Source organism: Procambarus clarkii, chromosome 40 (genome assembly GCF_040958095.1).
Source record: "Procambarus clarkii isolate CNS0578487 chromosome 40, FALCON_Pclarkii_2.0, whole genome shotgun sequence".
NCBI classification, from domain to species: Eukaryota; Metazoa; Arthropoda; class Malacostraca; order Decapoda; family Cambaridae; genus Procambarus; species Procambarus clarkii.
Genome location: NC_091189.1, coordinates 14,417,979 through 14,432,962, shown reverse-complemented (window position 1 = coordinate 14,432,962; position 14,984 = coordinate 14,417,979). Strand labels below are relative to the sequence as shown.

Genomic DNA, 14,984 nt, shown 5'->3' with positions numbered 1-14,984 from the left:
GAGGAATGAACTAGACCTGACGTTCCTAGAGAAAAAGAGGAGACCTGATAGAGACTTACAAAATACTTACGGGATTAAGAGTGGGAAAAAAAGAGATGTTCAGAATTAATAACAATAGAACAAGAGGACATGGATGGAAACATGATAATCAGATGTCATAGAGATGTTAGTAAGTTTCCTTTTAGTAAGTGGAATTGGAAATGAACTAAATGAGCAGGTTACGGAAGCGAACTGCATTCATATTTTCCAAAGTAAATATGATAGAAGAATAAGATAAGAATCATTGAATTAGACAACCAAATAGGTGGATATAAATAGGCGAGTATACAGAAGACTGAAATAAAAATGGCACCAGAGGACGTAAAGAAACAATTAGAGGAGCCGGATGTGATGACAACCACCGGCCCTGGGAAGGTCTTATCATGCATTCTAAAAGAGGCAGCTGGAGCACTCTATCGATCCCTTGCTAGAGTCTGAAATATTTTACTAAACATAGGGAAATTGGCGGAAATTTGGAAAATGGCAAACGTTGAGTCTATATATAAAGAGCTGAACTACACACCGAGATCACTAACAAGTTTCCCCTGAGGGGGTGAGAGGGAGGGAGGAGGGGGGGGGAGGATACTTGATTTTGCTTGATTGCCAGAAAGCTTCTGACACTGTTCCTCACCAGCAACTCATATGCAAACAAGAATAACAGACTGGTGTATCAGGTGAAGGAGGACTTTCAGAAATTTCAGAACTTTCAGAACATTCAGAAACTTCAGAACTGAGGAAGATTGCAATATATTAGAAGATAATCTAAACAACCTCCAGAAATGGTCTAGGAAATTGCTACTGGAATTAAAATCCAGTCATATTTAAGATGACGAGGGAAGAATTTAGAGCAAGAAGACTCAAATACAGTCCAGGATGAGGGGAAGGCAACTTCCTACTTCTGAAAATGACAAAGATTTGGGAGAACACACAACTCAGACGTAACACCAGAGGCACCCATCAGCAGAGTCAGGAGAGCAGGTTGTACTGAACTGACAAACGTCCGGACATTCTTCAGGAACTTAGACAAAGGAGTCTGACGAGAGCTGTATATACATCCTAGGTAACATCCATTCTTGAGTATACCGTCACGGCATGGAAGTCTCTCCTAAATAATAACAAATTCAATCTTTAAAAGATCCCAAAATATGCAAAAGGGCTTGTTACTGAACAAATGGTACTGGGGAAGAAAGATCGGGAGAACTAGACCTCACGACGCCGGAGGAAGGAAGGAGTAGAGCAGACACGATGATAAACAAGATTCAAAGGAAAATTGACCAAGTAAAAAAGCAATGTTCTTAAAGAAGAACAGTGGAACAACAGGATATAGATGGAGACACTTCTGTTTCGTGTACAGAACACGAAACAATGGGTATAAATTGCATAAGTCTAGATTTAGGAAAGACCTGGGTAAATACTGGTTCGGTAACAGGGTTGTTGATTTGTGTAACCAATTGCCGCATAACGTGATGGTGGGGTCCCTTGTTAACAACATGAATGATATTATTGCTGGAAATAGGACCAAACTCATTATTTGTATCAGTGCCGGGGGAAATGATGTTGGACGAGTTAGGAGTGAGGCACTGATACAGAGGTTTAAGATAGTCATAGAATTAGTTAGGAGTAAGGGAGGAATCCTGATCATATGTGGCATTCGTCCAAGAAAGAGAGTTGGAAATGAATGGTTGTCGAGAGCACTTGGTATCATTTGCCGACTTGACTGCAAATCAAATGCAATATCATTCATTGATAACTGGGAACACTTCTATGGAAGGAATGACATGTATGCTCGGGATGGGGTGCATCTATCCAGGGCTGGGGTTGTTGTTGTTGCCAACTCGTTGGAACCTGTGGTTGGAGGGGTTTGTTTGGGTTTAAACTGTTAGTAGACAGTGGTATGGGAATTGATATGGAGAAAGGAGGTATTAAAAGTATGTGTTTGTGGGGAAAACAAATTGGTGAAATGAACAGGGAAAAGAGAAGGGCCTCAAAATAACGTCACATAGGGTACAAGTTGGACATGTATATGAGTGGGATTGGGTGGTTATAAATAGGAGCTGCCTCGTATGTGCCAATAGGCCCTCTGCAGTTGCCTTTATTCTTATGTTCTTAAGTGAAATGGGTGAATTCCCATAATAGAAAATATATAACTGATTAATTATTTTTTGTAAATTGTCTTTAATTCTGAGCCCTAGATCTTGGATTTTGAAAGCTAGAGTGGAGAGCACTCTGAACTTTACTGGCTTAAGATTATTACAAAGATTCTTGGTTAAACGAGTACATGCTTACAGTTGATACATGATAACCTCAGATAATATTGTTGTGCAGACAAGTTTCATTCCTTGTCTTATAGTTAACTAACTTGAATGAATGGTGGTACCAAAACTCTACTTTCTACTCTTTCTATTTCCATCTCTCTACTATACTTCTACTCTTACTTTCTATTCTTCTACTTTCCTTCGTGATCTCATTCTCTCCCTCTCATTCTAAACTTTCCCTTTCCCCCTGACCACTCTTCCTGGTAACCAGCCCTTTCACCTTTCCCTACCCCTTTCACCCCATGAGCTTATTTCTCCATTCTTAATTTTTTCCCTTTTAATTCTCCGATACGTTACAGCAATAACCTAAATGATCAGGATAAGCAGAAATACACTCGATATTAGCAGCTGACAAACTGACCTTGTAAGTCAGAGGGAAACCGTGTCAGACCACCGCAGCACCACGACACTCACACCACGTGTCCCATGCACCACAACACTCACACCACGTGTCCCATGCACCACAACACACACACCACGTGTCCCATGCACCACAACACTCACACCACGTGTCCCATGCACCACAACACTCACACCACGTGTCCCATGCACCACAACACACACACACACCGCGTGTCCCATGCACCACAACACACACACACACCGCGTGTCCCATGCACCACAACACACACACACACCGCGTGTCCCATGCACCACAACACACACACCGCATGACCCATTCCAGGCAAGACCTGGAATGGGACAACACAAGTTTTGTGTTGTGTGGTGGAAAGCGGCCCACACAACGCAAAACCACATATCTCCCCCTCACCTATACGCCGGCCTTCTGTACATAAGAGTTCATGTAGAACTCTCTGGTCAGACGTGAACAAAGAACTGGACGACTGTACAAATTCCACAAGATCTGCCTCTTTGTGTGGTGGATACGGGGTTGTTCCACCGCAGACACCTCCACCGACCTCCACACACTCAACGCTGTTATCGATCCCTCGACTGTGCGTTTGTCAGACGAGCGGTTACCAACATCATGTAAATGACAAGCGGTTACAAGCATTATGGAAAAGAGAAGCGGTTACAAGCATTATGGAACAGAGAAGCAGTTACAAGCATCATGGAACAGAGAAGCGGTTACAAGCATCATGGAACAGACAAGCGGTTACAAGCATCATGGAACAGACAAGCGGTTACAAGCATCATGGAACAGACAAGCGGTTACAAGCATCATGGAACAGACAAGCGGTTACAAGCATCATGGAACAGACAAGCGGTTACAAGCATCATGGAACAGAGAAGCAGTTACAAGCATCATGGAACAGAGAAGCGGTTACAAGCATCATGGAACAGAGAAGCAGTTACAAGCATCATGGAACAGAGAAGCGGTTACAAGCATCATGGAACAGAGAAGCAGTTACAAGCATCATGGAACAGAGAAGCGGTTACAAGCATCATGGAACAGAGAAGCAGTTACAAGCATCATGGAACAGAGAAGCAGTTACAAGCATCATGGAACAGACAAGCGGTTACAAGCATCATGGAACAGACAAGCAGTTACAAGCCAGGTGTAACAATACTTGTAGTGGTTGTGAAGCAGGTAAACAGAGCGACGAGGCTTGGAGTGTGTGAGAGGGCGCCATATAGCCACGTGGCAACACAACTGGTCCCGTTGATGTGGGGTTCACTGTACTGTGCTACTGGGACCCTATAGCGTATACTGGCTACATTATTGATGACTTCGGTGGCCAACACACCCCAGGCAGCCGCACACACCTGTCCACAACCACACCTGACATCACCCGACATGTCCTCAACCACACCTGTCCTTAACCACCTTTGTCCAAATCACTCACAACAGAGGAGGTCAATAAAAGTCAAATGACCATCTGCTTCAATAACAATGCAGGGAAGCGAAAGGTAACCCCAATAAATCATGGAACAGTACAGAGAACTAGAAACAGAGAGACACTACAGAGGACCAGAAATGAATACATCCGACTCAGAAGAGATTCAGAGAGACAATGAAAATAACATTGCAACGAAAGCTGAGGGCACAACCAAAGGTGGTCTATAGCCACATCAAGAGAACAACAAGAGAGAGAGAGAGAGAGAGAGAGAGAGAGAGAGAGAGAGAGAGAGAGAGAGAGAGACCATGCAATAACGATGAAGAGACAAGGGGGGAATTCTCACACACAACTATAAGAAAGGATGTTAAGAACTCAACATAAGACTTCAGGTTTTTACAATAAAACCAAGATGGAGACCAAGGATGCGAGATGATAGGCTGGAAGAAAATGGATAATATTGCTACCTCTCTGCAAGAAGTAAACAGTTCCTGTAGGAACTACATGTGACACTATCACAGACACCACACTTCATCTCCCCATGGCTGCTGAAGGAGTTTCCAAGATCGAAAATGGTTTAGTAAACAATGAGGCCATGATCAGTGATGTACGGGTTTCGTAAGTGGCTGGTGGTGGTGGTGACTGGTCCTGGTGACTACATTAACCTTATAGTCAACCCCACACCAGTGGACGCTTGGGTCAGACGTGCCCGCTCATGGCTCTCAGAGATGTCTTGTGCCCGTGCGTGTGCGCGCACGTGCTCACTTACTCACTTCGTAGAGTACTCACTTAAGTGTGATTGCGGGGGTTGAGCATCAGACTCTCACGTTCCGTCCTTCAAATGTCAATCAACTGGTATACAGGTTCCCGAGCCTATTGGAACCACTATTATATCTAATTTGAAACCGTGTATGAAAGTCGGCCACCTCAACACTTCGCAGTACATTCCATTTATTAACTACTCTAACACTGAACAATTCTTTCTGGTGATTCAGAGGCTCTTTTAAGTACTTAGTTTTCATCCGGAACCCCACTTGTGCTAATACCACCCGTGTTAAATAGTATGTCTTTATCTACCCAATCAATTCCCATTAAAATTTTGTATGTGGTAATCATGCTCCCTTAATTCTTCTGTCGTCCAGCGATGTGAGGTTCAATTCACGTATCCTTTCCTTGTATCTCAAACTTTGTAGATCCGGGACAAGTCTGGTAGTATCCTTTGAACCTTCTCCAACTTCGTGTTGTGCTTGACTAGATATTGGCTCTACGTTGGAGCCGCATACTCCGGGTCTGGTCTGGCATATTTGGAATACAAGGTTCTCAATGATTCTATACACAAATTTATAAAGTCTGTTCTGATGTTAGCCATCCACCCCTATATCCTTATCTCTATCCGTTTCATGAAGGATTTCATCTCTCATTTGGTATTTTGAATTCTGTCCTCCAACTCCTTCCACCTAGTTTCACTCCCTTGCATTTGCTTGAGTTGAACTCAAGCACAGTTATTCACAGTAATGAATAACCATCTCCTCAAAACTCCAGCCAGTTCTTACCAGCAAAGCTACACCACCACCACCTCTTCCGTCTCTCTCTTTCCTCTCAACACAGTAGTCCTGTGGGGACACTGCATTTGTTATGGTTTTCGTTAGCTTTGTTTCTGTGAGTGCTATTATGTCTGGGTTTTCTTCTAGTACACATTCTCCAAGTTCATTTGCTTTATTTGTAATTCCATCTATGTTAGTGAATATTGCACACACACACACACACACATTGTGTGTGTGTGTGTGTGTGTGTGTGTGTGTGTGTGTGTGTGTGTGTGTGTGTGTGTGTGTGTGTGTGTGTGTGTGAGTGTGTGAGTTTGAGTGTGTGTACTCACCTAGTTGTACTCACCTAGTTGTGCTTGCGGGGCTCTTTGGTCCCGCCTCTCAACCGTCAATCAACAGGTGTACAGGTTCCTGAGCCTATTGGGCTCTATCATATCTACACTTGAAACTGTGTATGGAGTCAGCCTCCACCACATTGCTTCCTAATGCATTCCATTTGTCAACCACTCTCACACTAAAAAAGTTCTTTCTAATATCTCTGTGGCTCATTTGGGCACTCAGTTTCCACCTGTGTCCCCTAGTGCGTGTGCCCCTTGTGTTAAATAGCCTATCTTTATCAACCCTGTCGATTCCCTTGAGAATCTTGAATGTGGTGATCATGTCCCCCCTAACTCTTCTGTCTTCCAACGAAGTGAGGTTCAATTCCCGTAGTCTCTCCTCGAAGCTCATACCTCTCAGCTCGGATACTAGTCTGGTGGCAAACCTTTGAACCTTTTCCAGTTTAGTCTTATGCTTGACTAGATATGGACTCCATGCTGGAGCCGCATACTCCAGGATTGGTCTGACATATGTGGTATATAATGTTCTGAAAGATTCCTTACACAAGTTTCTTAAGGCCGTTCTTATGTTAGCCAACCTGGCATATGCTGCTGATGTTATCCTCTTGATATGAGCTTCAGGGGACAGGTCTGGCGTGACCCCTGTGTGTGTGTGTGTGTGTGTGTGTGTGTGTGTGTGTGTGTGTGTGTGTGTGTGTGTGTGTGTGTGTGTGTGTGTGTGTTTGTGTGTGTGTGTGTGTGTGTGTGTATGCGCGCGCGCGCTTGTGTGTGTGTACTCACCTATTTGTGCTTGCGGGGGGTTGAGCTTTGTCTCTTTGGTCCCGCCTCTCAACTGTCAATCAACTGGTGTACAGATTCCTGAGCCTACTGGGCTCTATCATATCTACATTTGAAACTGTGTATGGAGTCAGCCTCCACCACATCACTTCCTAGTGCATTCCATTTACTAACTACTCTGACACTGAAAAATTCTTTCTAACGTCTCTGTGGCTCATCTGGATACTAAGTTTCCACCTGTGTCCCCTTGTTCGTGTCCCACCCGTGCTGAAGAGTTTGTCTTTGTCCATCCTGTCAATTCCCCGGAGAATTTTGTGGGTGGTTATCATGTCTCCCCTTTCTCTTCTGTTTTCCAGGGACGTGAGATTCAGCTCCTTTAGCCGTTCCTCGTAGCTCATACCTCTCAGTTTCGGGACAAGTCTGGTGGCATACCGCTGAATCTTCTCTAACTTTGTCTTGTGTTTAACTATGTATGGACTCCAGGCAGGAGCTGCATATTCCAGGATTGGTCTGACATAAGTGGTATACAGGGTCCTGAACGATTCCTTACACAAGTTCACAAGTGTGTGTGTGTGTGTGTGTGCTCACCTAGTTGTGCTTGCTGGGGGATGAGCTCTGGCTCTTTGGTCCCGCCTCTCAACCGTCAAAGATTCCTGAGCCTACTGGGCTCTATCATATCTACATTTGAAACACACATACATTTGTGAGTGTGTTTTTTTATTATTATTATTATTTTCTGCCACAGACGTGGCCATACATTTATAATGCTAACCAGCATATACACATTTTCTTCTGTCCTCCATGGACAGGGTTAGAAATATGTTAAACATATACTTCAGGGATTTATTGAACAATCAACCACAGAAGGTGATTCGGTGCTTTTAAAATGCTAAGCTAACCTACATACGTAAATACATAGATACACAGATTTACGTATGCCCTACATAAAGTGTTGGTGCACTCCACCTAGCGCCACGCAAAGTTAATTGTCATCTCATTTGCAGGAGTGCGTGCACTCTCTGCGTGCGTGCGTGCGTGTGTACGTGTGTTGCCCGTGTCTTAGTGCTCATCCCGTTCTCTCTCTCTAATTGCCAATTCTAGTTACCTGCTTCTGCATAACTGTCGTGCGCAAGACAGGCACACGCCACGCACATGACACTCACACAGATAGACAAAGGACACGCACACGCTAGACACATAACACGCACATGACACACACGATAGACACATGACACACACACGATAGACACATGACACACACACGATAGACACATGACACACACACGATAAACACATGACACACACACACGATAAACACAGGACACATGTGTGTGTCTCAACACCCGCCTCCCTCTAAAAGTCAACATATACTAAAACCAACCCATCCTCCGAATTGACAGTACGATTTAATACTAAGTGTAATAAGTACATTTCCTTACTGTCATACATAGTACATAATTGCACTTATGGGGCTGTTACATTTACCTCCCCATTTATTCTCCTCGTTTTCTGTTAAGACACTCAGAATTTTAGGATGAAGTTTTCAAGTTTAATTCGTTAAACTCAAGTTTTAAATATCAGGAATTTCTTTTTCAGTTTTATTAAGCAATAGAGATTTTATACAAAATTTGAAAATATCCTGAGTTACATTACAATTTAGTGATATATTTTCGTTTTGTTTTATTAGTTTTATAAAACTAATATCAATATAGCTATAGGTTAAGTACTAATTGTAATTAAGAAGCAATAAAATGCCTATCTTCAAACACTAAGAAGGTTAGGTGAGGTCGTGGTTTTCTATTCAGCTTTTCAGGTAAACTCAAATATTGAAAATATATTTGACAGTACGGTTTAACACTAAGTGAAAATAAGTACAATTCCTGACTGCTATGAATAGTACATAATTGCACTTACTTGTGCTGTTACATTTACTTCCCCATTTTTGGAGGACCTGCTGATTAAAACATACAAGACCATAACAACCCCGTGACATTAAGGTCGACAGTGGCGACGCATACTGAAGAATTTAGTCCTTATAATGCCAACATGTTATACACTTATACGAAGCCTCTTGCCCCAATGTCTGCAGGAGCCCGTATATGTTCCCTTGTCGGGGGCCGGGTGATTCTTAGGCCTATAGGGGCCCCCTATAGGCCGAACTTAATGTTATGTATAGAGGTGCCTATAGGCCCACTGTTGACCTTTACCAGGATGCAACCCACAACAGTTCCTTAGGTCATATTGTGTAGGAACATGGTATGTAAGGTCGTCCGGGATGAGGATTCGTGAGGCACTAACACAATCACCTACGAAACCTGTTCATCAACAGTTAACAAGCTTGGAAACGCCACAACCCAGTGTTGTTATTGTTATAAATAACCTCCAGCTCGTCCTCAACAACAAGAGCCAATTGGTCGTTAATCCAGTCGCTAAACTGCCTGTTAATGAGTGAAAAAAAATCCCTTTATACACGAGTGATCATGTTCGAAAATTTCTCGAACAGAGCTTCGCTGACGACCTCTGTTCGAATCGCACCTTCACCCACGTTGTCAACCCGTCCTTGACTCAAGTCCATTCCATCCAGCGGTCGACCCCACAGATGCATTCATAAATGTTAACATGCTGTTCATTCAAAACGGGAATTTTCTCAAATATAAATTTATATGATAATATATTAGCATATTGTGCATATATAGACATAGGTTAGGTTAGGTGTTTAGGTTCAGTTGGCGATTATTTGTATATGTAGTACGTGGGTGAAGCATTTACAGCGTTGTGGTTCGAACAAAATTCGTCAGTGAAGCACTTGTTCCGGAAGTGTTCGAACGACATCAGTTGTGATAGTCGTGTGTAACCCGTTTTTCATTCATAAACAGCTGGGGTTTGGCGGGTGGATGGAATCACTTTTGGTTCTTTGTTTGGAGGACGGGCTGCATGTTGTTGTTGTTGTTTTAGATTCAGCATTTTGGAACAAAAAGTTGCAAGTAGCACGGGCTATGGTGAGCCCGTCGTGAACTTATCTGGCACAGGAGCGGGGCTGTAACTCCTGGTCCTTCACCCACGTATTTCAAATACAAATATACACAATATATAAGTAAATAATATTTATATATATTTGTGAAAATTCCTATTCTAAACATGTTAACATTGATGAATGTGTCTTGGGGGTGGGACGCAGGATGGAATGAACAGCCCCAGGCCGGGTTGTGAGTCGTGTGTGTAGTGTTATTTTCAGTCATAACCAGGACGGCCTGAAGGTTGTTTATAACAATAACAACCTTAGGTTGTTAAGTTTCCAAGTTTGTTAACTGTTTAATCAATGTAAACAAAGTCGCAATGTTTAAGATAATAATTATAATAATGCATTGTGTCGGGGGGACAGGAAGCCAGAGTGTATTCACCCACGTTAGTCTTATATCGAGGCCCCCCCCCCCCTCACAAGGTCAGATTACTGACCCCGCCCAGGATGCAGCCCCGCACAACAAGCTCACTAACTCCTTAGTATCTACTTACTGCTAGGTGAACAGATGAATTAGGTGATAGGAAAAGCGCCCAAACATTTTTGTCCCGCCGGGGATTCGAACCCGGAATTCTCGACTGTGCGTCGCGAACGAACCAAACTGAACTACCGGACCCTCATGAATGAACAGGTTGATGAACAGATGAACAGATGAACAGATGTTTTAAGTGGTTGTATAAAACGAGCCCCGGTACTAACCCCCTTCCCCCCCTCCTCCCTCAGTTTGGTCTGGAACACTGGGGAAGGTGGTGGGACCTTTGACAAGCCGCTGGCTTCCTATCCCCGTCGAGGCCACTATTGAAATTTTGGCCCCAGGTAAATTCAGGTTAATAATCCCTACTATAACCCCCCCCCCCCATGGTACAAACACAGCCCCTACAATAATCTATCACAAACGACTACGATTACAACTTCCTTTACAATGCTTAAAAAAAAGTCTATTGAAGAGTACTTAAAAGCCAGGAAAAGCCTTGGGCTGGACGGTAGAGCGACGGTCTCCCTTCATGCAGGTCGGCGTTCAATCCCCGACCGTCCAAGTGTTTGGGCACCATTCCTCCCCCCCCCCTCGTCCTATCCCAAATCCTTATCCTGACCTCCTTCCCAGTGATATATAGGCGTTATGGCTTGGCGCTTTCCCCTTGATAACTCCCTCCCTCCATCGTTTCCGTTGCCCCCCGCTCCACCCGGCGCTGTGGCCAAACCACAACAGGAGGCTTGTCTGCGCAGGTGTAACACCACCTGTCCACAGGTGACTAATACTTCAGGTGTTGATGGGAGGACTGAAGCTGCCTGCAACGGCTGCAACAACCTTCCCCACGCGCACACATACGCGCGCGCGCGCATACAAACACACACACACACTAACACACACACACACACACACACACACACACACACACACACACACACACACACACACACACACACACACACACACACACACACACACACACACACACACACACACACACACACACACACACACACACACACACACACACACATACACACATACACACACACACACACACACATACACACATACACACATACACACACACACATACACACATACACACATACACACACACACACACACACACACACACACACACACACACACACACACACACACACACTAACACACTAACACACACACACACACACACACACACACACACACACACACACACACACACACACACACACACACACATACACACATACACACACACACACACACATACACACATACACACATACACACACACACACACACACACACACACACACACACACACACACACACACACACGCTCCATAAATGGAACTCAGACAGCAGATGGGAAGAAGATTGTGATTTTGATAATCTACAATCCCGCACCAAACAGTAGAAGACCCAGGCAGGAGTATGATGACAACAACAAGGCATGTATAAATGAACTGCAGAAGGCAGCAACATTAGCTCACAAAATGAGAGCGAAACTGCTGGTCATGGTGGACCTAAATCATAGAGAGATAAATTGGGAATCAAGGAATCCCCATGGAGGGGAAGAAACATGGAGAGCAAAGTTAGTAGACGTTATAGACAAGAATTTCATAACACAACATGTGAAGGAAGACACAAGGGAAAGAGGAGGGGGATACACCGAGCATATTAGACCTGATTTTCACCCAGAACGTAGAAAACATCGAGAATTTTTAACATGAAATACCTCTAGGTACGAGTGACCATTGTGTCCTAGTCTTTGACTACATGGTGGAACTTAAGGTTGTGACCATGGGACAAGAGATCTGGGAAAGGAGAGTTGACTACAGGAAAGGGGACTACGGGAGGATAAGGGACTACCTGGGAGAAGTGCAGTGGGAGGAATAAATTAGAGAAAAACAGTCCAGGATATGATGAACCAAGTCATATGGAAATGCCAGGAGGCCGAATAGAGATTTATAACAATAGGAAAGGAAAACGTAGGAAGGAATATAATAACCCATGGTTCAATAGACAGTGTCAGGAAGAAAAATTGAGAAGCAGGAGGGAGTGGAGGGAGTACAGAAGACAAAGAACAGAGGACAACAGGATTAGATGTAACAGAGGTAGGAACGATTACGTTAAAATAAGAAGAGTATTTGAAAGAAATTATGAGAACGACATTGCGATCAAAGCGAAAAAGCGACCTATATTACTACACAGTCATATAAGAAGAAAAATGTCGGTGAACGACCAAGTGACAAGACTAAGGAAGACAGAGGGGGCATGTACAGAAAGTGACAAGGAAATCTGTGAGGTACTGAATGCCAGTTTCCATGGAGTGTTCACGACCGAGCCTGAGCAGCTCCCATTGTTCGAATAGATTACCCTAGACGAAAGACTGTCAGATATAGAGGTGACAGCAGAGGAGGTAATGAAACAGCTGTCAACACAGGATGCAACTAAAGCAGTTGCATCCAGTGTTGCAACATCTCCCCTATCTTCTCCTCTCATCTACTCTCCTTTCTTTTCTACCCACACTCCCAATCTTCACCCTCTTCCCCCTCTCTCACCTTTCCTCTCTCTTCTCCTCTCTCCACTTTTCTCCCTCTTCCCCAACATCTCCTCGCATGTCCTTCCTCTCTCCTAATCTCCACCCCCCTTTCTCCCAACCTTTCTTCCCCTCTCCATCTCTTCTCCCCTCACTCTCAATCTCCCCTTCTCCCCACACTACACCATATCTCCCATCTCCTCCCCTCCCCCTCTCTCTCTATCTCACTCTTCTCCTTCCCTCTTCTTTGCTCTCAACCCTCTCTTCCAATGTGATCTATCTCACGTCTTCCCCCTTCTCACCTCTCCCTCTCTCGCCTCTCCCCCCCCCCTCTCTCACCTCTCACTTTCCCCATATTCTTCCATGTCTCTTCCACTATCTCTCCCTTGTAAAATTTAATATTTCGAAGCACTACGTGCTACATAATTATGCTAAACAACCTCTTTTCAAATTTAAATTCAAGGAAATCTCAAGAAGGAAGGGGGGGTGGGATAGATGCTTATATGTGGCACGGGGGCCAACTCCAACTGGCCTATGACACTCCCCTACCCTCCATGTTTCATGTGTGAAAGTTGGGTGAGGTCTGGCCTCCAGTCTCCGACAAACATTCGCTTCTATAGATATAGATTACTTAGTAATATTTGTTTAATATTTCAGGATTGTACACAATTCATTATAAAAGTGGACTGAGCCACACGTCACTATTCAACTGCCTCTCATACAGAAATCATACAAAGCCATCCCCATTAATACACCAGGATAAGCATGCATGAGGCACACTGAGAAACATTCAGTAGCCACATATATGTGTGTACTGAGCGACTCTAGCCCAACTCTGTGCATGTTTACACACACTAAACACAAGAGCCAACAGTTGCAACACATAATAAAGGAGGCAAGGAACAACAATGGTGGAAGTTATAACAATTAGTAAGATCAAAATCTAGAGGTAGAACTTGCCATTGAGGTCTGAGAGTAGAACTAGTGTCGGAGCTGAACATATTTGGTGATTGTTTAACCATGAGAGAGAAGGTCCATGGTGGCCCACACACGAGGGTACGCTCCCTACACACGCTAGACGCCGACTGTCTCTCTCTCCCACCTCCACCCTCCTCCAGGGACCCCTGGCAACCCCCACCGCATGGGGCTCCCCCTCACACTCACTCTACTACACACCCCTCCCACCCACAACACTCCCACCCACCCACAACACACCCCTCCCACCCACAACACTCCCACCCACCCACAACACACCCCTCCCACCCACAACACTCCCACCCACCCACAACACACCCCTCCCACCCACAACACTCCCACCCATCCACAACACACCCCTCCCACCCACAACACTCCCACCCACAACACACCCCTCCCACCCACAACACTCCAACCCACAACACACCCCTCCCACCCACAACTCTCCAACCCACAACACACCCCTCCCACCCACAACACTCCCACCCACAACACTCCCACCCACAACACTCCCACCCACAACACTCCCACCCACAACACACCCCTCCTACCCACAACACACCTTCCACCCACAACACACCCCTCCCACCCACAACACACACTTCCCACCCACAACACACCTCTCCCACCCACAACACACCCCTCCCACCCACAACACACCTCTCCCACCCACAACACACCCCTCCTACCCACAACACACCTTCCACCCACAACACACCCCTCCCACCCACAACACACCCCTCCCACCCACAACACACCCCCTCCTACCCACAACACACCTTCCACCCACAACACACCCCTCCCACCCACAACACACCCCTCCCACCCACAACACACCTCTCCCACCCACAACACACCTCTCCCACCCACAACACACCCCTCCCACCCACAACACACCTCTCCCACCCACAACACACCTCTCCCACCCACAACACACCCACCCACAACACACCCCTCCCACCCACAACACACCTCTCCCACCCACAACACACCCACCCACAACACACCCCTCCTACCCACAACACACCCCTCCCACCCACAACACACCTCTCCCACCCACAACACACCCACCCACAACACACCCCTCCCACCCACAACACTCCAACCCACAACACACCCCTCCCACCCACAACTCTCCAACCCACAACACACCCCTCC

The 14,984-nt window shown here is 45.3% G+C and overlaps 1 protein-coding gene across 4 annotated transcripts in view; it reads right to left on the bottom strand.

Annotated features, from left to right (window-relative positions):
- Window positions 1–14,984, bottom strand: part of LOC123757926 (cyclin-dependent kinase-like 4) — a 146,386-nt gene that overhangs the window by 59,013 nt on the left and 72,389 nt on the right. The window contains exon 1 of one of the 4 annotated variants that reach the window (XM_069338731.1): window positions 13,812–13,924. The exons of the other annotated variants lie outside the window; for them this stretch is intronic. Within the exon in view, the coding sequence (XP_069194832.1) occupies window positions 13,812–13,873 (62 nt within the window). The 5' untranslated portion in view covers window positions 13,874–13,924. Of the gene's footprint in view, window positions 1–13,811; window positions 13,925–14,984 lie in introns of those variants that run through there. 4 annotated transcript variants of the gene reach the window in all.